This window comes from Trematomus bernacchii, unplaced genomic scaffold (assembly GCF_902827165.1).
Source record: "Trematomus bernacchii unplaced genomic scaffold, fTreBer1.1, whole genome shotgun sequence".
NCBI classification, from domain to species: Eukaryota; Metazoa; Chordata; class Actinopteri; order Perciformes; family Nototheniidae; genus Trematomus; species Trematomus bernacchii.
In genome coordinates, this window is record NW_022987689.1 from 8309308 (window position 1) to 8334789 (window position 25482).

The following is a 25482-nucleotide window of genomic DNA, read 5'->3' on the forward strand; positions in this document are numbered from 1 at the left end:
GCTCCATCGTTGTGGGTCAAGGTCTGAGTTATGAGGGAAGTCAAGTAGTTTGTGTTCAACACCTCACACTGGCAATGCTGAAGTTCCCTTTTATTTAAATCATGGACCAGAAGCACTGAAACCAGAACATTTCCTGTAAAAGCTATTTCTGAAAATAGACGGCTGCTGACAGGAGCTGAATTACAGTTAAATTAAACTTTGTGACACAATCGACACATTTCCGATCTGAACACATACAAATAGTTAATAGTTTAGCCCGATTTGAATATGTTGATGATCAAATAAATTATTAAGAACAGAAGAAATGTTGGCTAAATTGATATTTTGTAGAGTTTTTTAATTTAGGATAGTAACGTACTGTATGGTGTCCCCCAGGAAAGATGATTAGGACCACTGTTTTTCTCTATAAATGATATGCCACTAATACGTTTATAAAATGTCAGTTTAACATGATTCCTGGTGATATAACTGTGTATAAATGATAAAGAATTAGATAAATCCAATCAATAAGTTATGTATTTCAGTGCAACCTCATATGCAAGCTAGTGAGACTAAACTACCGCTACGGTTACGCTTGATGAGCAGCTGTCCTGGGGCAGTCACATGTACAAAATATGTGCAAAACATTGTAAAGAAGTATACCTATTACAAGAAGGTGGTCCCCATGTCTTGGTGAAAGTTGCATCTTGCTGGTGATAGAAGCCATAATATTGTCTCATCTTGATAATTGATTACTCACCCAGTAAAGTGCCAGAAGATCTGGCAAAGCTTCAGTTAGATTAGAGCAGCAAGATTACAACTTTGCTGTTGAATATGAGATAGTATTAATAAAATGAACACCCATCTCATTTGACTAAAGGTCATTGTTGGGAAATGGAATAGTTTTAAAACAACACAAAATGATTTTAAGCATTATAGGTTCTTGAAGAAAGGGTTTTAGAGTTTATGTTTAAGGTTTATTATCCCAATAAATTATAAACACACAGATAAAAGCAAGCTTAAATTAATCCAAAGTTTAAGTGGTGTTATCTCTTATCTACATGTAAATACTGCTACATGAATTAATGATACACACATACACACAAATAAAATACCCACCATATATGTTCTGCAGAATGTAAAGAAAAGCGAATAAACTATGAATTAAACGGGGAATTGTTAATTTGAACCAACACTATAATGATTTCTCACTGCATGTTAACACAAGTCACACATGTAAGAGTGTAAGGTGGGGTGAGAGACAGTGTTGAACTTGTTGAAACAGTTTCTTAGCCCACTGTAAAGTATTAAAGTAGCTTTACAAATGCAAATATTATATGTTTGTTATGGGATCATAGTAAAGAAAAATCCACATGACAAAAGCCTCAACAGTTACCTTTTAACACTGGAAATGTTGTGCTGACATGAATTTCTACCATACCATATAGGTTTATTGTTCACCGCATATACAGTACACAAACGAAAGTGGTCTAAAAGATGTGTGCAAAGAGAAAAAGTGGGAGGCATTTTCAGACTTTCAGGTGTATCTGAGAAAGTGAAGTGAGAGTTTCCCCTTTCTGCTGCCTACTTACTCAAGCCAAAGAGATGTTGCAGTTTAAGCAGTGTGTTGCAATAAGAAAAACATTAACAACGTTTGATGAAGGACAACTGGTTACGGGATTCCTGCATAAAAGGGGTTTTATTTCATTTTTATAGGCCATCACCACTAAACTTCAAGACTCCCCCCCCCCCCTCTCTCCACCTCTCTCCACCTGCCCTGGAGTCGCTCTTTTTTCTGTTACCACGGTTACCTTACAACCAAATTACACTCTCCTCCATGGCTGGTAAAACAGCTCCACTGTGCCCTCAGTGCCTGTAAAAACAACAACAAATAAAGTCTTTGTAAGTGGTCTTTTTCCCCTGATTGTTTATTATATCATTTTTAGGGGGAACGGCTTAACAGAATGTGACATAAACACCTCTTTCTCCTTCATCTAAGAGCACAAAGGTGTCCATGAGTGAGTCTCTATAAGTTTGTTCACCTTTTGAATCTGTTCATCTGGAAAGCAGGAGGAGCGTTGTTGTGATAGTTTTTATCTTCAGTCAGCGGGGATGTGCATGCAACTCCAGAGGAGGCAGACATTGCCATTTTCAGGCCTGAGACTTAAAGTCACAAACATTTAGGCCAAACCACAAGGAAGTTAATTATTGTCTGCAAGAAAAAACAAGCTGAATTTAGTTTTATACTTAAAGCATCCATTTTTACCAAAGAGAGGTTAAAAGAATCAACTGATGTAAGAATTGGTCACACTGGGTGAAAGATACGATAAGAAGATGGACCTTTATTCATCCCTGTATAGGGAAATTCAAATGTCATAACAGCAACAGAAAGAGAAAGAAACACAGATAGGTCACACAATAAGAATAAAAGTACAAATAAAAAAGAAATATAAATAACAAAAATAATTTGATTCAAACTATGATCTATGATCTGCTTTATAATAAAAGCAGTGATACCTAAAAATGTCTTGCATTGATATATTACTACTACCAATAATAATAATAATAATAATAATAATAATAATAATAATAATAATAATAATAATAATAATAATAATAATATAATGTATATATTCTGCTGTGGAGGCTCTTGTTTTAGATTACAAATTCTTGTTTTGTTAAAAAAGTGAAATGTGCAGTTACTCCGCAGTCCAGATGTGCGGGGCGCCCCCAATACACCCCCGCGCGGCGACGTGATCACGCAAAGCCGAGGCAGCTGCGTCAAGTCGGGCAGAGACGACCAATACCGGAAACTACACATGTGCCTTCAGAATAAAAGCTGACGCAAAAAAAGGGAATTCGGTTTTACTCAGTGGGAAACAAATGTTAGCCACTAGTTTACTGGATATTAACATAATCAATATGATCAATTGTAGGCCTATATGTTTTAATATGTTATCATTACCTGCATTTGCTTGGGACAAACTTTACATTTGCTAAGTGTAAAGAATATTAGGATACACAACTACCAAGTTGAACATATAGTTGTGAGGAATTGGGGAGCTAAAGCAAAGTAAGTCAATGTTTGCTAGCATGTAAGTTTTAACTATGTGACTAGCTCTTTTATCTGGGATTCTGTGAGCATTGTCTGTCCCCTGGTGGCAGTGGTGGAAGAAATAGGCTACTACTCAGATCGAAAATAGCAATACTACACTGTGAAATTGCCAACTCTGTCTATCTTATGAAGAAGCCTACAAGTGCAACAAAATACAATTTAATAACCAAAAGTAAAAGTAAAATTCATCATGCAGAATGTTAAAAATGGTTTATAGTTGTACTGCAATAGCCTATGATAATTGATGCATTCAAGTGTCAAACATATTCGTTTTTCAACTTGCTAAGGTAGAGCTAATTTACCTTTACCTTCAAAAAGCTTTATTCACACGATCATAACCAGCAAACGTATAGCTTACTGTTGGTGAGTATCGTGGATAAAGGTACCAACACGTTGTGCCCCCCCAAAGGATCTATTCATAATTATACTAATGATATGATTAGTAGATACTGATGTAAAATCTAAATGTGATGTCCTGAAACGTGAAATTAATAATAATAATTTCTAATTATGGCATTCCAAGTTTACAAAATAGCATAACATGGAAATACTCAGGAAAACTAGTCTACAAGTTGCCTACCTCAATTCGGCTTCCGTACTCAATAACCTTCTTAAGTCAATTAACTTAGTTACATTACATCAAAAACCTCTAAACACAATTTTAAACTGCACTTACTTTGCGGTGTTTTTTCTTGTGTGTTTTTCTTATTTCAACCCCTTTAACCGGAAGTCGTGTGTCCTCACTGCGTGCCTCTTGACACTGACCATTGAAGGAAAACGGAGCAGAAGAGCGAAACATGGCGACTTCGAACAATCCGCGGAAATTCAGCGAGAAAATCGCTTTGCATAACCAGAAGCAGGCAGAGGAGACAGCGGCGTTTGAAGAAGTGATGAAGGACCTGAGCATTACGCGGGCAGCGAGGGTAACGACACCTCTTCTTGTTATCCCCCTCCTCTTCTTCGTTTGTTTTCAGCGAGCTGTCAAATATGCATTTGTATCGCGGAACCGCACGCAGCCAGGGCAGCATAGGTAAACAATAACAAACGACGCTTCCTGCTAGCGGTAGGCTTTTTATCCCACGACTGACAACCACCACAGCTGGCAGGGGGTAACAGTCCGGTAATGCAGATATGAGTGACAGTGACCCTCGTCCGAAAAAGTTATTACATTTGTTGTCCCACGCAAGAGGAAAGCAAAGGGGCGTGCATGCGTATTTGACAGCGCGCCTCGACCCGCAGATGATTTTCTCCTCGTCTCGTGCTTTCAGATAGGAGGAGATTAGCCAAACGCTGTAAAATAGAGATATACATTCTGTAATGTTTACATTTTTCGTAATGTAGGCCTGTGTGATATGAGCTGTGTGTGTGCACCGTGGCTGGGAAAACTTGTCTGACAGGTCTTCAGGCCTGTGCTCTGCAATATGATGATAGACATTTTCACCAAAGATGAAGGCTAGCAGATTATGTGGAAATGTAAGCCACATACGGCACAGGCCTCCAAAATAAATCCTTTGGAGGCAGGGCTTTAGTAGTGAGTGCTACAGAATGATGGGAAGACAGCATTTAACAGCAAACATGCAGCTACTGCAGTGGTTGTTGAATGCTTTGGCTGGCAATATATACAGGAAGAATGACCAAAAATATTCTCAATACATCCCTCTTGTAATCCTAGTAAAATGAGCTTCTGCTACTGTATTATTTTAATATCAAGCAATTGATTTCGCTCTCTTTAAACTGCAATTTCAGTCTGACCAACAGGCTAAAACGGAAACACAACCCTTCCTCTCTGCCACAGGAGACATAACATGTCACAGTAGGCAAGGCACAGGTGTACATAATAATATGAGTGATGGCTGAATTCCATTTAGCTGATTTGTTTTCAGGCTGGAGATGAACATGCCGGCCTTAATGTAATTATTAACACCTGTGCTTTCCCTACTATGACAATATCTGCTGTAAAAATGGCTTGGTTAAGGAGCTTTGGCAGATGTGTTTTTTCGTGATAAAAGATTACCACAATTTATAAAATCACACCATTTTTATTAATTTGTCTACATACTAATTGATGACTTAGTTGTGTCAGAATGTTGTAGGGTTGAAGAATATGGAGGAAATCAAACATCGCAATATTTCTGGTCAGATACCAGCATATCGATATTGCAACAATATTGTATTGATGACTATTGGTGCTTTCACTAAATATTAACACAATGATATTTTTGAGAAAAAAATAATAATGAGGACGAAATGGAAAAGTGGCTAAAAGAAAAATAATAATAGAGGTAGAACATTACACAGGTTAATTCCTAAAAAAACATAACTTTCCTGTAATGCCATTTTGAAAACAGGAAAAAACACTAAAGCAATCTCATATCTATGTCAACATACGGTTATAGTATTGTTATGTATTCCCCAGGCCTATATGTTGTTATACAAGTCTATTTCAGTATACATGTCTAGACATGTTATTCAAAGAGCTCATCTTGAGTGTTTATTATGTAGATATTTTCTTCGAATGCGTGGACAAATTGTATGAAGCTGTTGTCTGAGCCAAAGTTAGACCTGTGGGAAGTGGGCCTCTGGTTTAGAGTTTCCTCCTTTTTAAAACACTGTCCCCTCCCTCCCCCCTTCAGCCTCCCTCTATCTCTCTACTCTCTGTGTCTTGCTGGGTTGAAAAGATTAGGGTTGCTCTCTTCCTCATCCTGAAATGTTACAATAAGTAATCCTATGTCAACAGAGTAGGTCTGAATGTGGATACAGAGATGCACTCTGAGGTTGAAGGCTTATCACAAAACACCAGCGATGCAGGCATAGTAATTGCCATTATTAGATTTTCTGCCCTGCCAGCAGTGAGCAGTAGGCTTGCATGAGGACATTTAATTGACCGGTTATGGTTTCTCTAATCTGAAATAGAGCTGGAGGTCGCTTTGAAATAAACACAGTTGTAAAGTTCTCAGGAATATGCTTTTGAAATGTTCAACCATGTTCGGTCAATGTTGAATCATTTCTGACGTGCTCGCACATTTAAAAGTAATTTAATTCCCATCACACTGCTGAAAATGGAGCAGCCTGCCTCGTATTTTGCCAGAAGACATCTAGCGTTTATCTCACGCAGGTGGTTAATAAAGAAAACATCAATACGCTTGGTGCTCTCATTGTTGCTGCCTGTTTACACAATTAAAAGTCCCCACATGGGATTAAGGTGGGATTAATATAAAAGTGTAAACATTTCGACTTTGCAGTATTTTCTTTCATTTTGCTGCCATTATTAATGATATTATTGACTCTATCTTGCTGTTGTGTTAGCCAGTTAGTCGTTTTCTTTCCATGGACCCTGAACTAGCCTTGAATGTAAACAGCCGTGCTTTTTTCCTTTTGTAATGTTTATATAATTGCCTCTAGTTTTACCTGATGTTGTTCTGTTTCTAGTTGCAGTTGCAGAAAACTCAATACTTGCAGCTGGGACCGAACCGTGGGCAGTACTATGGAGGATCTTTGCCCAACGTCAATCAGATTGGAAACAGCGCTATGGACATGTCTTTTGAGGTGAAGGATTTTTTTGTTATTATTTTTGCAACTTTTCACTAACAAGTAAAATATTATGTAGATGATAAATTAGTAGGTTTTTATTTAAGGTTTGCAAACGATCCATTATACAGTATGTTTTCCATTAATCACCCACAGTTTATAATTATTAATATTCATTGGACTAATATCCTGCACTATTTATTAACGTCGCTCTATAAAACATTTTACATTTTCTTTTTCAAACAGCTAATTATATCCTTTTTTCCTGGGATAGATTATCTGTCTCAGAAGAAGTTACATCCTTACTGTTCACTTATGTGAACAAGAGCACATGCCAAAGCAGCAGTGCATTTTTTAAATAATAATTCATTGTGTCTGAGAAAGAGACTTCCACCATGACTTTGAACCTTATATATTTATCCCACAACATATCAACAATGTATGATGCCAGGTTCAAAGTTTAAGAGATACAGCAATGATGTGCCGTACCAAAGTAAATAGATTATAGCCACAGTTGTGTATTTTTTGCTCATTGTTTGCTAAGAATGCAAGTTTCATGCAACTGTTGCAAAAGTTAGTTAAAAAATATACAAATGAACCTAGGCATTTTCTAGTTGTGGGGAATTTTCACTTTCAATGAACAATGAATAGTTGTAAAATAAAAAGAAGACGGAGCTTGAAAGTTGTTGGTTTCATCTAAAAAAAATGATGGCAATGCTATCTTCTCTGTCCATCTGTTTATATCAGAGTGAAAAGCTAAAGGGAATAAAGCTGGGTTAGGGAATATCTTAGTCTAAACTCATATCAAGACATTTTCAAAAATGCTCATCTAGTGCTGCAGTGAAAAAGAGCTGAGAACATTTTCCTATGAATATTAACGTTTCTATCCTTGGAAAAATGTATGTAAACAATATACTGCCATCACATGAATATGTAGTAAAAGACACTACTTTAACCTAATAGTAATTCATGGGATCAATGTAGGGACATCAGTAGTTTCTAAGACCTCTGTTTTACTTTATAAGTAAGATCATTCTCTAGGGACAGAGATACAAAGAATTTGGTCTGAGACCCTCAGGTTGACAACCCAAACAACTTAAGAAGAAAGTGCTTTCTTGGTTTCTCTTCAGACAGAGGATGGTGGGAGTTAGCTGAAAAACGAAGGCTCATGTTGTTACTCATGAAATACTTTTACAAGTGCATGTCAACAGAATGAAAGGGCCTTCCTGATCTTCATTTTTACTTTCACAGTCATTGCACAGTTTTCTATACATTTGTCTCTGAGCTCCATTGGCTTACGTCCCTGTTCTACATGCTGCACATTCTTTTCTCATTAATCAGACCCAAGCTTTATTCTCTGTGGGCCAAGGCCAGTGTAACTGGGCCCAGCTACATGAACTAGTGCAGCACCTTTTTTTTTCTTTTTCTAATGTATGACTTAGAAACTTAAGAAATGCTTTAGTTGTCTTTGCACATCATATTCAGTACTGTCCAATACACAGACTCATTTAGAGAGACCTTCACAAACAAACAATGGTAATTAAATGATAGAATCACACTTTGATGAGTAAATAATATTTGTTCATGTCTTTGTTTTTCAGAATTCAGGGCTGGACATGAACAGATCGACGCGACACCACGGGCTGGTGGACAGAGTTTACCGGGACCGGAGCCGCATCACATCCCCCCACCAGAAACCCCTGTCTGTTGACAAACATGGACGCCAGATATCCTTTAATACCGCCGGATTACTTTGCTGTTCATGTAGATACTGAGAGCTGTATAATATTAGGATGAAGTTGTTTCTTTTTTTGTTGCCCTAACAAGCCCTAACATTATATTTATGGAGATGTTTATCAACCTCAGTCTGTTCAAAAGCTCACAGTCATTTAATATAATTATCCAAATTGAGATGGGATTTTTATGTTAATATTGTGATGGTTATTATACTGTGTTTTCTTAAATGATGCACTTTAGTTGAAGTAAATTAAGGAAAATTCCTTGATTTGCATTGGTAATGAATTACTGCCTTAAAAGTGTTCATATTTTCTGAAAACACCACTGCAGGCTGTGGTGTAATTGAATCGAGTCCTGTTATATTGAAATACAAATATCTTTCCACACCTTTCAAATGACTTTAACACATTGTAGAACCACCTATACATAACCCAGCCTTCAGTCAAGTAGTGGGTTGAGTGTGACATAAAACAGAACATATTTTGTAGCTGGTAGTCCTTGTAACTGTATAAGATCATATAAAATATTTCTATCAGATATCACTAAACATTTCAAAGCTATATGATGTTTTATAAGATTTTTGTAGCTGATGGATGTTTCAGATACTTCTATATTGCAGAATGACTTCAGTCTATTATTAATGAAATCTAAATTATTACTCTGTTTGTAATAAGCAGCATCTACAATAATCAGTCAGTATTACAAGTTAACTCTGACTAATATCAGACCTCACTTTTCGTTATCCCTCACTTTGATCACGTGCTGGTTTATTTCCCCAGCACCGTGCTTCTTAAAATATACATCCTAGTGTTGAAAGATTTTCCTGGAATGAATGCATCGAATGCGCCAAGAGTATCCGGTCTCATGCTGGATTTTTCTTAACCTGCATTCTCACATTGACAGCTGTCCATATGGTTCAGTATATCTGTCACCACCACCTGATACCAGCTGGAGGAGGTAAGACGGTCTCTAAGGAGGAAACGCCGTCTCTGCATGACTGTTTATTTTAGAGTTTACGCTTATAATTATGATAAACCTTCATATTCAAACTCGACACACTGCTCTGCACTATTTGCATATTTTATTTCCTAGAAATATGCATGGTCAGATCAGAAAGACACATTTGGAACATTACACAAGACCTTTGTTATCTTAACTGACTTTATACATAAACATGTTGCACAATCACACATTTAGTGACCTACTTTCACAGTTTACCATCATGCTGCATTTAGATTTTCATCACGAGGTATTATAAGATACAGGATCACATTCAGATTATGTGTTAAAAAGACAAATTATTTAAAGTAGCTAAAGGTTAGCATGACTAAGTTGTGTTAACAATTGTTGTTTTAATGCGTAAACTTACAGTGTATAATATAAAAATGTCTTACTGTGTTTACAGTGAGCGGTGTCTTTGCTTCACAACAGACCGTATCTGTTTCTCAGACTTTACTATACAAAGCACTTTGTAATCTTTTTTTTCTTTTTACATTTTTGTGCTGCAGGACGAACTCTGACTCAGCACTGCACCAGAGCACATTAACTCCGGCCCAGCAGGCCTTGTTTACAGGAGGATCCCAGGAGCTCCAGCCAAAAAGATGTACGCATTATCTCATTTGTTTTATAGTATATTTTATAGTATATTATTTATATTATATAATTTATATAGTGTCAAAGTGAAACATATCATATTTTCCTCCTTTCATCTGCAGTAGGTAGGGATGTGTTGTTGTATGTTTTTTTGTTTTTTTTCTGGTATTTTGCTGCTTTCTCTTGACGATGCAGTCGAGTGCCCTCCAGTGTGTGATGAAAGGGTCTGGATGTTGCTTTGAAGGCAGAGGAGGAAAATGAGAGGACAGAGTGCATCCAAGTGCCTGATGAATTTGACTGCTAATGGCCAATTATTCCCATTTCAGGATTACTTTGATTAAATTTGTATAAATCTCCTTGGAGACATTTTTTAGTTTGGTCCATTATTGCCATTCAGTATTCAAGTTTAAAACAATATTTTCACTTTTAGTAACGTCACATTAATATTCATCAGTTTTCTTTTCCACCTTTCCTTTTTGTTCTTTTAAAATGTAAATATCCCTTGGTTATATTAACCGAAGACACGTATGCTGTGCTTATAATACGCTCCAACAGTTTGGACATCTTTTAAGTCCAGAGTCTATGATAATTGTTTGCATTTGTTGTTATTTCTCCATCTCTTCAGTTCTCCTGCTCACTGTCCCCGGGGCTGAAGCAATTAAACAGGAAGTTGATGAAAATGGTCAAAACCAAAACTGGGAGTGCAAAAAGGTGGAACCTCTACACTCACATAAATGTTTTTTCAGTTTTTATCTGTGGTTTTCACAAAAGTCTAGTTGTTAATTGTTTTTTTCTCTAAAGAACATTTCAAGATCCAAGCCCTGCAAAGTTCCAGGGATCCAGTGAGTATTTTAATGTCTTCCTAGGCTGTGAGGAAACGTTTTTCTTAATCTCTGTTGGTGAAAGTGAATTGAAAATTGTGTTTTAGTATGCACAGGCCGCCTTAATATTGAGTGCATTCAAATTGAAGCCATCTGACAGTAATTGAACATATTTTTGGTTTTCTCCGCCAAAGTAATAAGAGTCCGGAGCCAAAGCATTTGCAAAAGTATGACTGTCCAAATGCATGATGTCCAAATATCTCTGGCATTGTTTGTCTTGGAAAACATTTCCAAATGTTGCTCAGAAAACCACATATTTAAGTTTCTGTTCCTTCATTTTGTTATTGACATCAGCCAGCGTGTGTGAGTGTTTTAACCAACAATTTCCCTGCATTCTTCTGATTTCTGCAGCATATTCCCATCTCCTGACCAGCAGTTGACCACCTCACTAAAACCAGCAGCCCACAACACTGGCGGTTCTCTTCCCGACTTGACAAACATCCAGTTTCCTCCTCCGCTGCCCACCCCGCTCGACTCAGATGATGTGGTGGCCGGCTCGTTCAGCTCCTCCAACAGCACACAGGCACTGGCCAACACGCAAGGTAGCACCAGGGACAGTCTGCTCACATTTAATCCAGAAAACGTCAGATTAGATAGTTATGTGCAGGACGTTAAATACTTCAGATTTCATTTAGCACTTCATGCCAATTTCTCTATGAAAAAACTCTTTCCTTGTGCCGTTTTCTGTGAACTGGGTAGGAGTGAACACCTCTCAGCCCGCAGTAACCATGGAAATCCAGTCTGGGCAGGACGACATGGTTCCTCTCATCTTGAATGCAGGAGACTCCCACCAGCACCAGAACCTGCAGCTCTCTCCGACATCTCCACCTCTCTCTCTCTCTCAGGTACTCTGCCCTGACCTTGGCTTTACTGAGAAACTCTATCATGCAAACTGAATTGATTTACAACCACCTTTTGTACTAGCCTTATAAGGTGATGTTAGTGTGAATAAGCAATGTTTCAATTGGCAGCAATAACATTTTTTTTTAAAGATTGATTTGGAGATAATGCATCGCAAATTATTCAACTGTGCTGGTGTTATTGCATTTCCTGTTAAGCGTAACCTCATGTGTTATTGGTTGCTGTGCTCCCCTCAGGCGGCCATCAACGCCATGAACCTTGAGCAGCAGCTGTCGCAGTACGCCTTCTTCAACCAGCAGCCGTCGTCCCAGAACCACCAGAGCCAGCAAGTGAGTTTCCCTCCAGCACTTTATCCTTCAGTGCATTAATTCTTGCCATTTAAACTATTGAGTTTAACTACTCTTTGAATTGCTTGAAACAATTGTTAAGTTTTGTCCAATTACTGCAGTATGCAAATAACAGGGTTGCAATGAAAAGCATGATTTTTACCCATCACTGCTGTTTAATCAATATATATATATAATATATTTCATCAATATATAATAGGTTTCAGATATATACAAAACATGTTTCTGAAGTGTTTGGCTCGAAATACCAAACAGATCATGCATTGTAGCATCCCATAAACCCCTCTGTTTCAGCCCTGTTCCAAAAGTGCTGATTCTCTGTCTGTTACTTTAGATGAAAATAAGGAGCCACTCCCAACGCCCCTCTGAGAGATATTTGGTTAAAAATAACACAATGGTGCTCTAGGAGGAGATTCAGGTCATAAGGTGGGCGGGTGTTACCTTGGTTTGTGATTGGCTAATAGTTACACAAGCCAAAAAATCGTTATGACATCATAAAGTGGCCAAAATCTGATCAGCTCATTTTCAGACAGGTTTTTATATAAATGGATCAGTACAAAATGTGAGTGAGTCTTTTTTCCTGAAACTCTCAGAATCTCTTTACACAGAGGGGACACATGTTTATGTATAAAAGACATGCATAATAGGTGACCTTTAATGCATAGAAAGTGTCCAATTGTAAACTGATGTTATAGGTCAACATTGTCCAAACATTAGGATTTTGTTCACCCCATTATACAGTAGGCTTGTGTATATATCTCAAATCTACAGCCAGCATGTTCTTTTTCAATAATTTGACTGACAGCATACCAACAGTACCTCAATAGAACACCAATAGAACAGATTTAGTCTCAAATGACCTTTTAAGGCAGAGACCTCAGTCATGTTTCTCGTTGAGTTGTTGTTAAGCCTAAGCAGACACTTCTCTCCCTCACTGATTGCACCACACTCAGGGCGCCCTACTAGAAAACACTGTTGTAATAGGAAAGAGCAAATATAATTCTGCTTATTAAAGCGCAGCCAAAACCATCAATTTTTCCTGCAATGAGGAAACTCTTCTGTGTCCTTGGATCAACACTTCACATACTGAAGAAAGCCCTTTGAGGAACATTTGCTCTGATGTACACTGCAGCAGCTGCGGTTCATAAATAATAATGATTCAACATCATTTGTTGATTTGGTCATGAGTAAAAAATGAGGCCCCTATGATGTCTTATTCTGACTAAAGTTATGTTTTTAATATTTGAGCATAAAACGTTTTTATAACGATGTTTGCCATTTGTTTGACATAATGTAAACCAAATGTGTTAAATGTACTTATTTAAGCGTTGTGTCAAACACATGTACAAGATTTGATATACAGGATATTTGCATATATATATTTAAGATAGCTGTAAAGTTGGAACTATAAACCAATTGAAAAACAACTTTAAATCAGCTGTGTAGTCCTAATAGACATAATCATATCAACATTTTTTTTTTTTTTTTTTAACCAGATAAAAAGCATTGAGATAACATCTCATTTACAATGCTAACCTGGCCAAGAAGGCAGCAACGTTACACATTATTACACATAACAAAGACCTGTAAAATACAGAAAACACAACTAAGTAAACAAAAACACGGAAAGCAGTCACTACGTTGTGCACATTTGGGACAGTAAGAAAGGTACACTACTTATTACTGCAAGAGCAGCTGGTGGTAAGGACCTCAATTATGTTTTCATTGGTTTATCAGATCTGCCAACATACTATAAAAGCAGATATTGATGTACTTAGTCAGTGATAAGCCAGTATCAGAACTGTAAAATGATACCTGATAAGTACACAGTGTCTGTATTTATTTATGAGCCCGCTCTTTATTGTCCAGCAGACAGGTCTGGTCCAGCTACAGTCCTCGGTGAACTCCTGCTCCACGTCAGACAACCAGACGTCCTCACAAAACAACATGACGGTGGACATGAACACGGTGAGCAGCCTGTCTGCATTACATCAGCTTATCCCGATCGCCATTTGTTCCTGAAAATGTGTCTTCAGATAGCATCAATGTGTTGCTCTTGATGATACACATTGTCCTGTCAAATTATATTCAGACCCCTTCGCATATACATTATATTTATATATAGAAGAGTGCATTTGGAGTTTCATAGGGATCTTTACCATCACATAGGAAAGAAAATTAAAATGTATATTGAGTGTGTATTTTGCAATTTTAAAGGTCACCTATTATGCAAAATCCACTTGTTCATGTCTTTTATACATAAACATGTGTCCCCTCTGTGTAAAGAGACTCTGAAAGTTTCAGGAAAAAAGGTTTTCCCTCTTTATGTCCTGATCCATTTATATAAAAACCTGTCTGAAAATGAGCTGATCAGATTTTTGCTATTTTGTGATGTCATAATGTTTTTTTGGCTTGTGTAACCATTAGCCAATCAGCAACCAAGGTAACCCGCCCTCCTTATCACCTGAATCTCCTCCTAGAGCACCATTGTGTTCTTTTTAACCAAATATCTCTCAGAGGGGAGTGGCTCCTTGTTTTCATCTAAAGTAACAGACACAGAATCAGCTCTTTTGAAACAGGGCTGAAACAGAGGGGATTATGGGATGCTACAATGCATGATCTGTTTGGTATTTTGAGCCAAACACTTCAGAGACATGTTTTGTATATAACTGAGAACTATAATATATTGATGGAAAACAGTATAATAGGGGACCTTTAAGTTAAATTCAAATCTTTTTTATTTTGCACTTTTTGCACTGAGCTGAGACAAATACTCCCAAATAATGACATTAGGCGCGTTCACACCGCAGTACTTTTCCCACTTTAGTTCCGATATAGTTCCAAAATGTCGCGTTCACACCAAAAAGAGCCGGAACTAAAATGAGTTCATCAGAACCTTTTTTACCCCCTTTTCAGTCCCTGCTAGAGAGCAGGTACTTTTCGTGGGAGAAAAAGGTTCCTATGTCTGATTGGCTGGGCGGATTGCGAACCACGCCCCGTAAAACTCCCAAAAGGTTTTGTGAAGCCGCCATTTTATTATCCTCGCATTAGCATTATTAGCATTAGCATTAGCCCAGCGCACAAACGCAGAGAGACTAACTTATGGCAACACAAAAGAAAACATGAGGAGGTGTCGGCGTTCTGGCGATTTACTCGGAAGGCTTCAGTAGAAGCTGCTGGGACTCCCAGCAGCTTCTACTGAAGCCAGTCCCCAACTCTCTAGTTCATGAGAACTAAAGAGTTCTCATGAACTAAGTTCTGATGAACCTTTGTGGGAAAAGTACTACGGTGTGAAAGCGCCTAATATAACACAACAAAATGTGTAGGACAACAAGAAATCAGACTGCTTTTACAAGGCACCGTACATCCTTCAGATCTTGGCTCTCGCTGCTCTTCTTCTGCTGCAGTGGGAATGTGTTTGGATAAGTGCAGAAATGAAGTGGCCTACATTCTCTTGGTCTCAGTTATTGCAGTGTGGGGTCAAGTGAGAAAACACAGCACGACACCAGCTTAGATCTAACGTTCAATGGTTCCCCGGCCTAGATCATGTACCACTTTGTTTCAGAGATGATTTTGATAGTTTGTTTACATTTCTAAGCTGTATTTTTCAGGTCTCCATCAAATACAGTTACAGCAATGTAAAATGAATTCTGCAAAATATTTCTTTCAGTTTCATGAGAGTTCAATCAGGTCTACTACAGGGTCATTGCACTAGTTTATTTCTGCATCCAGAGACTTTGAACAGCTTTATCACTTCTCTATCTCATGCTGCCAATATTTGGATATCTTATCTATCTATAGATTAGAAATAAGGAGGTTGAAACTCCTGTTGGCTTTTGCATGATAAGAGATTATAATATATAGTGATTTGATAGTGTATCTGTTATTTACTGTGATAGTAACTTTGATATTTTCTTTCCACAGTTATGGCTTTATGATATAGCTCAAGTCAATTTGACCTTGTGATCCAAATAAAATCATTGTTTTTTTAGTTTCTACAAATGTTATTTTTCGGTTGGACGAGTAGATTGAAACGGGCAACTATGACTGAAGATTACAAAAGGGAGTCGGTTCTTTCTGATCCTCCAGTTCTTTTACAGTATTCACTTGTTTAGCTAGCATGGCTGGCAACATTTCTCCGCTCCTAATTAATCCCCTGTAGCTTTCTCCGTTTCTCCCAGATCTTTTTCAGTATTACTAATGCATCAATGTGACATGTGCTGTTCACCACTCTAATTATTTAAATTGTTTTTCAGCATTAGGTGCTAGCATGCTGGGTTACAACTATGAAAAACAGGGAATCAATATTTGAGTTAGTCCTCAGGCAGGGTACATGTTGTTTATCCAGCTGCAACTGGAAAAAAGTACCACAGAGACATGTCCAATATGAGCACATCTACACGTTCCCCAATAAGGAACACCCTCCAATGTAAATAACTCAAACGTGTCCTCTTGTATCAGGCCTCCTCCCTCCAACAGTACCGCAGTAGGATTGGATCCTCTGCCAATCAGTCTCCAACCTCCCCCGTCTCCAATCAAGGCTTCTCACCTGGAGGCTCGCCTCAAGTAAGGGCGTGTGAACCAGCGAGCTGCTGCCTCGCTCTGTTTAAACGTCACGGTCCCTGCATCGTAGTCCTGTGGTTATCGTTGGCGAGTAGGGCTCTGTGGCTGCCCCCCCCCCACCCCCCCCTACAACTGCTTGTGTTGTGTTGACGTTAGCAGATCTGGGCAAACAAAAGTATGTCAGTTTATTCAAGCGCATGAGCTAGACAATTCAAAGCAGGCTATTTATAGTGTTTATTTTGTTTCTGTAAATATGATATGCTGTACAGTTGCTCATTCAGACTTTTTAGTGTGTCACAGCAGAAAATTCACGGCAGGTGTTTTCTCTCAGTGTAATTTCCCAACGCAACAGTATTGTGATTATTTATAACGATTATTACACCTGCCGGCTATAACACAATAAAAGGAGGTCAAACTAAATATTTCAGAAAACATTCTTAGAGATCAGGAGGAAAAAAAAATGATAGTATATCACGAAACATGATGAAAAACCGTGTCACGATGTGATTCCAGTTATAGATATAATGGACATTAAGTCGTTTTGCCCAGATCTGACCACCAGTCTCTTTAAACACAGTGTCATTGGTGTGTTGTTATGTAGCTGTTCCCCTGACCTTCCTCTTCTGCTGCTCTTGTGGTATTTGGTTGCGTCTCCACTGTCTCCTCCCAAGTCTTGCTATGTAAGACACCGTACACCGAGTTTTTGTTGTTGTTGATGTTTGTCAGATTTTTGTGTTTTATTGTGGTTTTTGCACCAGCATTGAGGTCTAAGGTAGCATGGGCGGGTAGATTATATTCTTATCCCCTCAATGCGTTTCTTTAAAGAAAAGCTGCTTCTAATTCCCCTGGTTTAACAAACTCAACAAACTGCACCTCGCTATCAGGGTGGCGCTTTAAGATAAACTAAGCACACCCAAGGTAAACATAGATCAGGGTGGTTAATCCATGTCTTTAGTATAAGCATTTAACATTTGTAAAACACGGTACTGGAATTTGTCTTTTAGGAAAACGGTAGAGTTTTAGATGAAGTACTGAACCAGATTGAGATAGCATTTAAAATTAGCATTATCTTAATTCTACTAATTTACAATTACCACTCTGTGTGTGTTTGAGATGAAGGAAGGGGGGTTGTGGTAAGTGAGGGTGTGTATGCATTTTCTTTTCACATGTGTGTGCTGCTGTTTGCTTACCAGACTCATGTCTGTGCTGATCTGAAGTGTCTCACTCGTGGTGCTGAGTTTATCCACAGGCTGACAGGCTGTGTGCCGTATTATGCTGCTCTGCCCTGTGGGGACATCTGCAGCACACACAGATAATTTGGTTTTGAACTAGGAGGAGCACGGCCTGAGAATATGATCCAATTACTTATACATTAAGAGGCCACGATGAAATAGGAGAATTTCTGTCGCTGGTTCAATGAGGACACTGAAACTTGACGAGAATTAGCTTGCACTGGATGACTCAGTGGAGGGAGAATAAAGTCACAGAGGGGATTATATTTTCAATGATTCCCTTTATTTCATGCAAATTTCACCCCATTTGGTCATTGTTAATTAAAACACCAAGGCCAGTAGGCAGCAGAGGAAGAAACTGCCTTTTCGAAGTAAAGCTTGTCCGTCCTTATCTTTGGCCGACTGATTTTGACGTCAATGGTTAGTGTCCATGACCATTGGGATCATGTGGAAGGGATTCATATAATTAATGAAGTCCCTTATTCATTTGTTTGTAATTCATTAATTTATCTGGTTAGTCATTATGCACCAATAGGCTATTTTTCGTTCAGGTTTAAAAATAATTTCCATGCAATATTTAACTGTTCTTGAGATAAATACAACCAAGGTAGCTCTTAGCTATCTTGTATGTCGCTCTCTTAATGGAATATTCATGCACTGTTTCTTGTGATAGTTGATGTACGCCTGCTACACCTGGATATCAGAGCAAACTGTAAATACTGCACGGTTTTGCAAACATCGCAGGGACTGGTTTAGTTTGCATTTATTATTGAAACAGCCAGCTACAAATTCCTCAGTGGGTTGTCACATTGTTCCGTGTGTGTCTTACTTCATTGTGAATAAAGAAGTTGCTCCTGAATGATGTTTTTGTTACATGAACATTTTACTGCTTCCTCTGTGTTCCATCCTCATTAAGCTATGTAATACTACAGAGTTACAGAAATATGTATGAGTGCACAGCTTACTCCTCTCTGCAATATATACGCAATCATTATATCATACATGTACAGAAGTGCATTAGCATACATGAGTTGAGCGTTTCCAGATCTTGTTCCAGCCTTGTTGCTGCCATACCTTTTCATATTCTAAATGTTATGTTTGATGTATAACTTCTGCAGCCCGGATGATGTTCATAGTTGTTGGTCCGCACCAGGAGTTTTGTCTTTTTAAACCAGAGTGATATTAAACATTTGGCTTATTTGTTGTTGCAGCATAACTCCATCCTGGGCAGCGTGTTTGCAGACTTTTACGACCAGCAGCTCCCGTCCATTCAGGCCAGTGCTCTGTCACAACAGGTAGATATGAATAGCGTTGGGGATTAATAAAATATGTCTTCTTCTTCTTCATCTTAGATACAAGTGTCCATGTTATTCCTGCTTTGCAGCGTTTACATGCCTGATATTATTGTGATATTTCTTTCTGTTGTGTTCCAGTTGGAGCAGTTCAACATGATGGAGACGCCCATCAGCTCTGACAGCCTGTATAACCAGACCTCCACCCTCAACTACTCCCAGGCACTCATGATGGGTTTGACTGGCCATTGCAACCTTCAGGACTCGCAGCAGCTTGGCTACAGTAGCCATGGCAACATCCCCAACATCATTCTCACAGGTGCTGCTTCCTCGACAGATCATGTAGCTCACTTCTCACCGCAAGCGGCTTGTAGAGGACTGTGGCACACTGCTGCTTCTGTTGAAAAGCCTTTGTTGTCCAAAACCCCCTGAAAAATCATGATATACTGACAGATACAGATACTATGACACCATGACAAACAAAATCTGATATGATTCATTGCAGGGATGTTACGTGCATTAGATTATACCGTTATACAACCATTTGGCTTTAAATTGCCTGCGATTTTTGCAATGGGGGGATTCATATATTTGAAGGATAATGTAATAGTGTGAGATCGGAATTACTGGAGAGCACTGACGAATCCCACACTAAAAGTGCATTCAAATAAAAATGCATGTTACAGGAATTTTTTGTCCAACTGAATTTACCCTTACAGTGTCTGTTGTTAAAAGAAATGTGTAATTAAGAAGTCAAGCCTCTTACATGAAGTTTTTATATAATCACAACCCACACTTGTTTCTTTTATAAATTGAAAATTCAGGGAGCCGTCCATCTCCCCCTTAAAAACTTTTCAGATGAATATCCTGATAATATTTTATTTATTAATTTGCTGTGTTGTTTCTCCAGTGAGCGGAGAGTCCCCCCCCAGCCTGCCCAAGGACCTGACCGGCTGTCTGTCCACAGATGTCAGCTTCGACATCGACTCGCAGTTCCCACTGGACGACCTGAAAATCGACCCGCTGACGCTCGATGGCCTGCACATGCTTAATGACCCGGACATGATTCTCACCGACCCCGCCACAGAGGACGCATTCCGCCTTGACCGGCTCTAACCTCGGCACCACAGGCTCATGCACAGGTGTGTGAATGCTGCTGCCCCCGGGGGGGGATTGTTTGTTTCTGACGGGATAAAACCAAGAGGAGCAGATTTCTTCTTTTCTTCTGGTCGAGACCTCGTCTTGGCAGAGCTTCGATTCCACACCAACCAACCAATCAAACCCCTGAGAGAGCTTTTAAAAGAAACACCATGCTTTGAAGTTTTTCTGAAGACTGGAAACCTTGAAAACCTGGGAAGATGATTTACGACTGATGACATTCAAGTTAAGGTATGAGAAATATTCATGATTCTGTCACTACTTTTTTTTTGCAAATGGCACATTTCATTTAGATGCTAAGTTATCTTTTGAGGGATTTTGATGGAAATATCATGAAGGCAGAAGGAGGCTGGGCTCCTATTCTCCATCAACTGACTGACTGAACTGACTGACTAAACCATGTCTGCGGAACAAACCCTAACAATCTACAGAATAGCTGGTATGGCTCGATGACTCAGAGGAAACACCTGTCAAGTTGACCCTCCCTCCGATCCCAGTTGGCTGCACTCACCAGTACATTCAGTTTGGATTTTAATTAAGTGCTAATCCCTTTGTAGTTTGTCATATAAGCCAAAGTCAGGCCTGGTTTAATTTATCCCAAATCTCCTCTAAAGTCTCGATAACGATGAGTCATTATTTAACCACCTAATTTATTTTAAGGAGAAGCTGAATTCAGATTTTACCATAGTAAATAGTGGTCATAAGTTATGCATGAAATCACAAATCACTGTGCATACTTGTTTTGCCTTAATAGCTTGACATTTTGGTTTTCATGCAAAGATGACTATTATGTAACGTTGCTGCCTTCTTGGCCAGGTCAGCATTGTAAATGAGATTTTATCTCAATGCTTTTTATCTGGTTGAATAAAGGTTAAATAAAAAAATAAAAAATAAATGTAAATGAGAAGAAAATGATAAATGTCCAGTCATTTGTACTGTTTGGTTTGGCCTACATAATTCACAGTTGCATTACTGCCGTTGTATTTTTTAAGTGCGCTGATCTTTACCCATTACTTCATCCATTGTCACTACCATCATGTAATTGAGTTCTTTGTTATGAAGTACATGTTTACAGGCTTGTTATGTTTTATATTTTACACGTACAGAATGTGATTAGGTTTTGCGTAATAGTATCTATGCAAAACTACAGGGAATTGGTTTAGGACTGTAAAATGAAACGGATAAAATGAAACCTTATAAAAGGAAGCCAATGTGCACAGTTCATATAAACGCACAGTAATGGTGCCATGTCATATTTCTTTTTAATAGTTTTGAAACTCTTTACATTTTCCTTTCAGACTTCGACAGTGTAGAGAAAAAAATGCTCAGTGGTCGTGTCATACAGTAAAAACTCTCCTGGTTTCCTCCCAAAGATGTGACCTCAGTGTAGTTGAGATATATATATTTTTCCAGACAATTGAACTGCCTCTATACTAGAACAGCATTGTTGACGCAATGAGAATGTATTTAGGTCACATCTGTACAGTTGTGTTGTTGCCATCCTGTCATCGTCATTGCCTCTCATCTCTAGCCTTTATGTACTGTAGGACCAAATATGTTCCACCTGTTGTTTGTTCTCCCTTTGAAGGAGATGTGGCATACTGATCTATATGTGACTGTGTTTGTTTCCTTGGTACTACAGTGACACTGAATATCTGTTTCCTCGTCATGCTCGTGTGGTCTGTGCCGTTCTGAGTTTATATGACTTCATCTATTGCTTTTTTTTCAAATCCTCTGTTTTTTTCAGTGTGCGGATCCATTGGATTCACTCACAACCGTCTCTCGTAATGCACTTTATGCATTGACTTCAACATTTTTATTTGAGAGTTTATATACCAAACCTCCCCCCGACTGTTAGAGCTACAGACCTGTTTGCCCTGTCTTTGATTAAACTTGCCTTCTTGTTAAAAAAAAAATCAGAAAAAAGAAAATACATATGAAAAAAAGCTAAATTCAACTAAAATTATTTTTGAAAAGTAATATACAGAAAGTCTATTTAAAAGAGCACTTCTTACATAATCAGTGAGTATTTTGTTAGCTGTCTGCTGTAACACAGTTTTTCCAAAATGTAGGAAAACATTTGTATTTTGGGAGAGTGTCGGTCTTGTTGCTGCAGCTCTTTTTAGCAGGTTTAAAAAAATAGAACTAAATAAACTAGAAAAATATTTATAATAAAGTGATTAGCAAAGGAAAAGTTTATAATTGAAGTAATTAAAGATCCAGGTACCGCGAAGTGACATTTGAAATGTGCATATTTTATCACAAAATCGTGCCAGATGGGATCAACCAGTCCCCGGAAATATTTTATGGAATTTATATTGTAATTCAGTCCAGGTTTAACAATCGATGACATGCCACTGAAATAAATATAGGTTAATTTCACACTATGAAAAAATCGTGTAGCTGCAACATCTGTTTCTGTTGATGTGTGTCAAGGTCCTCCTGTGCAAACATATTCCACCGTTACTCTCACATAATGTAAATCAAAACCTTTCTGACAAATGTGGAAGACCCAATCAGTTCAAGTTAAGTTTTAAAGTTGGAAGATTAAAAAAAACTGTTTTGGGTGCATCACATTTCTGAATTTTGATGCAGTGTTTTTTCTTTGTCATTTTTTTTATAATATTGTGACTGCATGAATATGTGGACATGTTTCCTCTTTCGGCTTGGGTTTTATTTCCTTTGGAGGTTGGAGTCGCTTTTTTTTGTTGAAGTGTTTTGTTATTCTTGTTTGGTAATTTGGTCCTTTGTCTTTTTTAATTCAGCATCATGTGTAGGCTAATGTAACTGCTAGTAAAGCCTAAAAGCATCGGAAATATGTTAATTAGCCTTTTATGCACACGTAGACGCTGTTGTTTGGTACTATGTTTTACACTGCAATATACAGTATGTGCTTATTTTCTGTGGAACACCCACAGAGTTTATTATGTTATGGTAAATTTAGACTAGCTTTGTATATTGCTGTATGGTAGAAACAATGTTTTTTGTGCTTTATGTGATATGATGTCAAAGTAAGAAAATGCACTGAAAAAACTGTGCTGCAATATGTCATTGTGGCTCTGAATTATCTGCTGGACCTCAGACTTTACCGTGAGCCTGACATCTTCGTAGGTCCATTTTCTGTTTTGGTATTTCTTTGAACCTTTTTGTGCTTTTGTAGATAGCTCTGACTGACGTGTCACCTTTTATATGCACCAACGTTAAGGTTTCCATTGGTATTATACCAGTGTTTACAGAGACAAGAGTTTACAACGAAGCAATGTTTGTTTTTTTTCTCCATAAAAATGTTTTGTTAAATACTGGAATAACCGACTACATACAAACCACTTACAGTGTAGAACAGCAACATGATTCTTGTTATTGAGATTTAAAGTGAATTAGTAATGTGGTTTGGATACTATGACCATAATAATATATTCTATATCATGAGGTTTTAAAGTTACATGGATTCCTTATATTTCCTTTGGACGTCATTCATAAGCATTTTGAGGCCCTGAAGCACTTTTTATTATATTTACAGACTTTTATTTAGCAGAAATTCTTCTTCTTATACTTGCTATGAGCAGTTACATGCCATCAGAAGTTCCTTTTACCAAGATGGGTAATATTTAGATTTTATTCAATTTAGTTTTATAATAAATCTGTCATCAGCACTGTATATTCTTTATGTTTTAAGTCAACAGTTATACCAAAAAGCCAAAGTCCACAGCCATAAATGAGAGAATACTTAGACATTTTACCCTTCTAACAGTTGAAACACTCCTTTTGTTTTTCAAAATATAATATGGTGGTAGAAATTATTTCATATACAAACCATACATGTTACAACGCATTGTTTACATTGAACATTGTTTCAGATAATTGCATCACTTGAGCTGCGACTGACATATCTTATCCACTACCTGGGGAATCTTTTTCTGCATGATGCTGAATTTCAAAATATCTCAGAAAATACCCTGACTTATTGTATTTTGCTTTAAATTAAGTATTTTGTTTTTTTGCTTTGTTTTATAAATCTGCTGTCGAACACTATTTTGTAGTGATTATTACTATATACATATTGTCTGAGAAAAAAACATAGACATACAGTAAGAAATAACATAAGAAATAGCAGATTAAAATACTGTACAGTCAAGTTAAAACCTTTATATATACAGTCTATGGGTAAAACATAAAGTGAATCAGGAAGATGAAACGGTCATAGTCGTATCCAGTCTCGGTGGGTTACCCACATCTTTAAATCCTTTGTGTGCATTTTGAGGACAGCCCGCTGCTGGTCAAGCCTCATACAATGGCAGCTAAATTGTTATACTATGTATTTTGTTTCTGAGTACAGTGATACTATTCCAAACACTGCACATGCATTTTACTGCCGTGGAGGAGTGCACTATGCTCCTATAGTACACTCTCAGCAACAGGAAACAATATGCTCATAGAATATGCAAAATCTAGCATTCTGCAGCACAGCTTGGCAAGTTGGTACTTTTTTGAAATAACCCTTTAAAGATAACTGGTTCAAACCTTGTTCTTCAAATTGTGTGTTTTCTATTCTAACTGTCAAATCGGACCAAAAGAATCCAAGTTGGCTGTAAATGTGTGCTATATTAAAGATGAAATAAGCTTCTGTTTGAACTGTACCTGATGTATTTTTCTTGTGTGAAGGCTTCTGTCTTTGTATCTTTGCATTATTATTTGTAAATGAAAATAAAATATATCTGACTAAGCAAAGACATGTTTTTTTATCTCATTTGTGTCCTTTGTTGGACCACAAAAAGCACTCTAAAGCAATGAACTTAAACAGTAGTTACATGAGGATGACTGCCCCCATAACTGGCATAACTTAGACTTTTACTCCCACTCCACAGCTTCACGCCCAGCATTTGCCCTGCCTCTCCCACTCTGTCCACACCAACAACTTTAATGAGTGGATACTGGACATTTTGTGTGTGGGTTAGACAAAAGTAATGACCATGATTTCTGGTGGGGAGATTTCTGGCTTTTTTGGCACTTTTTATAAACTACTGTATAAGGTTCTTCACAACAAAATTCCAATGTTTTACATTTTTTTCAGCAAAAAATATGTACATTCAATTTTTCTGTTTGACGACATTAAGCCATGTGTTAACCTTGAAAAAAACATGTAAATTAACTTATACTAAGCATAATTGATCCAGAAGGATCCGCCTGGTCATGCTC

The 25482-nt window shown here is 37.8% G+C and overlaps 1 protein-coding gene and 1 long non-coding RNA gene across 5 annotated transcripts; one reads left to right on the forward strand and one right to left on the reverse strand.

Moving 5' to 3' along the window:
- Positions 1-972: 972 nt before the first annotated feature.
- LOC117488531 lies at positions 973-3844 on the reverse strand. The gene is made up of 3 exons (XR_004556536.1): positions 3771-3844; positions 2022-2191; positions 973-1852 (listed from the first exon to the last, which is right to left on the reverse strand). It is a non-coding gene; the product is annotated as an uncharacterized LOC117488531 (long non-coding RNA).
- crtc1a (CREB regulated transcription coactivator 1a) lies at positions 3789-25014 on the forward strand. 4 transcript variants are annotated; one of them, XM_034137501.1, is made up of 15 exons: positions 3789-4017; positions 6524-6640; positions 8224-8349; positions 9255-9316; positions 9868-9962; positions 10578-10663; positions 10754-10794; positions 11185-11375; positions 11533-11678; positions 11931-12023; positions 13911-14009; positions 16503-16607; positions 19048-19131; positions 19270-19447; positions 20039-25014. In XM_034137501.1, the coding sequence occupies exons 1-15, from the start codon at positions 3892-3894 to the stop codon at positions 20242-20244; spliced, it is 1755 nt and encodes a 584-aa protein (XP_033993392.1). In that variant the 5' UTR covers positions 3789-3891; the 3' UTR covers positions 20245-25014. The 4 variants fall into 4 exon arrangements, with proteins under 4 accessions (XP_033993392.1, XP_033993393.1, XP_033993394.1 ...); XM_034137502.1 differs by having other exon boundaries at positions 13914-14009; XM_034137503.1 differs by lacking the exon at positions 16503-16607.
- The last annotated feature ends 468 nt before the right edge of the window (positions 25015-25482 follow it).